The 3968-nt window shown below is 54.9% G+C and overlaps 1 protein-coding gene across 1 annotated transcript in view; it reads right to left on the bottom strand.

The window, feature by feature from the left end:
* Positions 1 to 3968, bottom strand: part of PCSK7 (proprotein convertase subtilisin/kexin type 7) — a 16914-nt gene that overhangs the window by 5869 nt on the left and 7077 nt on the right. The window contains exon 8 of the mRNA XM_010008899.1: positions 3654 to 3754. Within this exon, the coding sequence (XP_010007201.1) occupies positions 3654 to 3754 (101 nt within the window). The remainder of the gene's footprint in view (positions 1 to 3653; positions 3755 to 3968) is intronic.

Raw genomic sequence — 3968 nt, 5'->3', positions numbered from 1 at the left:
GGAATTGGCTGCGAAAAATCCTGAAAATCTTTCCGAGACAGTTCCTGGCCAGTACAGGAGTACTCAGCAATAACCAGTACGAGGTGGGAAGGACAACATCACAGCTCCCCAGCTGAGATAGATTCAGGGACAAGGCTGAGAAGCCATGAATACAGATAGTTCCTCTGGAGAGAGACAGAGAGGAACTGGGCCTGGATTAAGCCACAGTGGGGGAACTCAGGGTCATTACAGTTTGAGACCTTCCTCATTTTCACTGCTGGCCACAGTGTCACTGCAGCACATCCGGGGCTCTGCAGAGCACACAGAGCCTCCAAAGAGACATTGGGAAGTTCCCAAATTATGCCCCCTCACTGCAAACCAACCACGTCTGTTCCTCTGTGCTCCTCATGGGGAGACAGCCTGCCAAAAGCTGTAGGTTTTGTTGCCTCCTGTGCTTGGCTCCACAACGTTCTGCCAGCTGTTAACAACTCCAGCTCATGCTCGGATGCTGCACGTCCCACAAAGAACACCCTGAGCAGCATAAACTTTCAGTAGGAAAGGCAGCAAGTGCCAGAAGCCATATTAAATTCTTCCCATTAAGGAAACCACACAATGTTTATAGTCTGGTAAAAGAAAAGAACCCAGCAGATGGCTGCTGAGCCCGGCGGCGGGGGGGGCGCCAGCCGAGGTCCCGGTGTGCCCCTCCGTGCAGCCCGTGCCCTTCTGCAGGTCCCAGTCTGTCGTCACCTGCCGAGCAAGGGCAGAGGTGCCACCTCTCAGCCCACTGCTGGCCACGATGGGGTGGCTGGGCTGGGTGCTCAAGCAACCAAACACACACAGTCCCAGCCCCAAGCTGTGTCCTGGCCACACCAGCTCAGCCTGCGGCACAACCGCCAGCAAAAGCCCTGGGACACGGGTCAGTGTGTCCCCTGCACTGTGCAAAGGGCACGAGAGATGGGGGCTTCCTGCACCAGCCCCCTGAGAGCAGGAGGGTGCACAAGCTGGTGGGTTCTCCCAGCAGAGCTGCTGTGCTGATCTGCTGCTCATGTGTTCCTGTCAGCAATGCTCAGGTAATTGCTTTTGCTCTACCACAAGCCTCATGAGGAGGAAAAGGAGGAAGGAAAAAAAAGGAAGTTCTCTGGATTGTCCAAGGATCCCCCCTCCAGAGCAGAGACACAGGGAGGTGGTCCTAAACCCCCTGCTTGCATGAACCACCTCTAAACTCTCTGTCTCTCGGATGTCTCTTCTGCACGAGCAGCTTCCCCCCAGACAGAGGGAGGAATGTGCAGCACATGAGCTTTCTTTCTCTCTGTGGTTGTTGAGATCAGGCTGGGAGACAGGAGGGGCAGCCAGAGATCTCGTCATCCTCCCTCAGCCAAGATCAGAACAACAACAAGAGCAGGGCAGCAGCAGGGAGAGAGGGTCTGGGATTAGCTGCTGAAAAGCCTGAAAATATTTCCCAGACAGTTCCTGGCCAGTACAGGAGTACTCAGCAATAACCAGTACGAGGTGGGAAGGACAACATCACAGCTCCCCAGCTGAGATAGATTCAGGGACAAGGCTGAGAAGCCATGAATACAGATAGTTCCTCTGGAGAGAGACAGAGAGGAACTGGGCCTGGATTAAGCCACAGTGGGGGAACTCAGGGTCATTACAGTTTGAGACCTTCCTCATTTTCACTGCTGGCCACAGTGTCACTGCAGCACATCCGGGGCTCTGCAGAGCACACAGAGCCTCCAAAGAGACATTGGGAAGTTCCCAAATTATGCCCCCTCACTGCAAACCAACCACGTCTGTTCCTCTGTGCTCCTCATGGGGAGACAGCCTGCCAAAAGCTGTAGGTTTTGTTGCCTCCTGTGCTTGGCTCCACAACGTTCTGCCAGCTGTTAACAACTCCAGCTCATGCTCGGATGCTGCACGTCCCACAAAGAACACCCTGAGCAGCATAAACTTTCAGTAGGAAAGGCAGCAAGTGCCAGAAGCCATATTAAATTCTTCCCATTAAGGAAACCACACAATGTTTATAGTCTGGTAAAAGAAAAGAACCCAGCAGATGGCTGCTGAGCAGTTAACTCTGACATCCCTGCAGCAGAGTTAAAGGCCATTTGGGAGAAGAGTATCCTCCAGAAAAAGAGGCCTTTCAGTTTTAACATGGCACAGGCATGCTAAAGGAGCCATGGCAGTACTGCACAGGAACAGGAGCCCTCGGCATGTGCCATGGCACCTTGTCCTGGCTCCCCGATGGAATGGTAGCTCCTATGCTAGAGTCCCATGGGGTCAGTGTTCAAAATGGAGTGGGGTCTGACACCCTCAAAGCACTCTCATTCACAGCAGGCTTGGGGGAAGCTGGACTGAAACCCCAAACCCTGTCACTCCCAAGTAAAGCACAGCCTGGCTGCCGTTCCCTTTTTTCCTACCGTCAGGAGTTTCCAAACCAGCTTGGGACAACTGAAGTTATTTCTGAAAGGAAAAACCAGCTCTGTTCTGGGTTTGACTTTCCCTGCCACATGGGCCCAGCCACTGCTCTGTGCTCCAGCTCAGCAGGGATTCCTGCCACAGGAGCTTGCTGAGTCCCAGCCAGGTGGCTGAGTAACCCAGGCTCTCCCTGTTCCCCCAGTTTACACCCAGCACATGGGGAAGCCTGCTTGACCAGTCTGGGTTCAGCACCTCTCTGGCAGGCAGAGAGCCACAGATGCACGTCCCTGCTTGCAGAAGCACCCTCAGCACTGTCCCTTGTCCCTCAGCTCCCCCAAGACCCCCCCCCACAAACTGCTGGGACTTCACTGCCTCATTGGCTTTGCCAGGGAAGTGCCTGTCCTGAAAGGAGATCTTCAAGCCAGGGATGACACAAGCCCAGTCAGGACCCAGTGACATTTACCCCAGGGTGTCTCGGGCTCCACTGTCCCCACAGGACAGGAATGGGTCCCAGCTGAACAGGCCCGTTGGCTTGAGAGCCCCCCAAGTGCACCAGCACCAAGGGAGGAGCACACTGGGTCAGGCCTGGGGCTGCTGAAAACAGGTCCAGCAGCTTGGCTCAGACAAAAAGGACATTTTGTTGACAAGAAGTCATTTTTGGCAAAAAAAGGGAAAAGCTGATAAAAATATTCTGAAAAATTCAGCTGGGAGCAACACATGTGCCAAAAGAGAGAAGGAGCTGGAGCCAAGTGGTTTAAAGAGCCCGATGCTGCTCCCAGCCCCTCTGATCCCACATCCCTTGGGAGCAGCAGTGAGGGGTCTGGTGGGGCAGGGAGAGCCACAGCCCTTTCCTCATTGGGAAAGCCCATGGAAGTATGGGAGTCCTGCTCCAGGCTCCTGGGAGCCAGGGGTGCTCTCTGATGACATTCCCAGGAACAAACACAACACAGACAAAATCCGTGCTTGGGCACAGGGACGTGGCATGCCCATGAGCACCCCTGCAGAGAGAGGGTCACTGCACTGCAAGGTACAGCCTGACAAAGTGACAACACCAGGAACAGCTGGAAACAGGAACCTCCCTCTCAGAGCAACTGTTTATGGCACCTGGATAAAAAGTAGCTTCATCCCCTGCCTCAGAAGACAACCCATGTTCCAGCCTCAGGCAGATGAGTGGCAATCAGAAGGGACAGAGCTTTGTCCCTTCTCGGCAGGGGGCTGTCCCAGGTGTGGGGAAGAGATGTGCCTTGCATGGTACTCACAATGCTCCTCATCATCTTGTCCCCGCCGCTGAAGGTGACGGCCAGCATGGAGGCACATTCCTCGGCGTAGAACGGCATGGAGCCCGTCTCATCCACCGCGCCTGGGGAAAAGCCAGAGGCCTCGCCTGTAGGAACCTTCTTTTGCTTTACCAGCTGGAACTGTCAGGTGAGGAGGCCCTGTGGACCCATCCTGCTCGCTGGGCTGTGTCACAGGTGGGGAGCTAGGCAGGGAAACCGGACCCAAGCCTGGATTTGTCATGGCTGGAAGATCTATGGGAGAGGCAGCGCCACGGAAAAAACCTCCCCCCCGCGTAT

The sequence above is a fragment of the Chaetura pelagica genome, unplaced genomic scaffold (assembly GCF_000747805.2).
Source record: "Chaetura pelagica isolate M959 unplaced genomic scaffold, ChaPel_1.0 scaffold1222, whole genome shotgun sequence".
Classification (NCBI taxonomy): Eukaryota; Metazoa; Chordata; class Aves; order Apodiformes; family Apodidae; genus Chaetura; species Chaetura pelagica.
The sequence above is the reverse complement of the archived record's forward strand: the minus strand, read 5'-3'. Positions and strand labels throughout refer to the sequence as shown.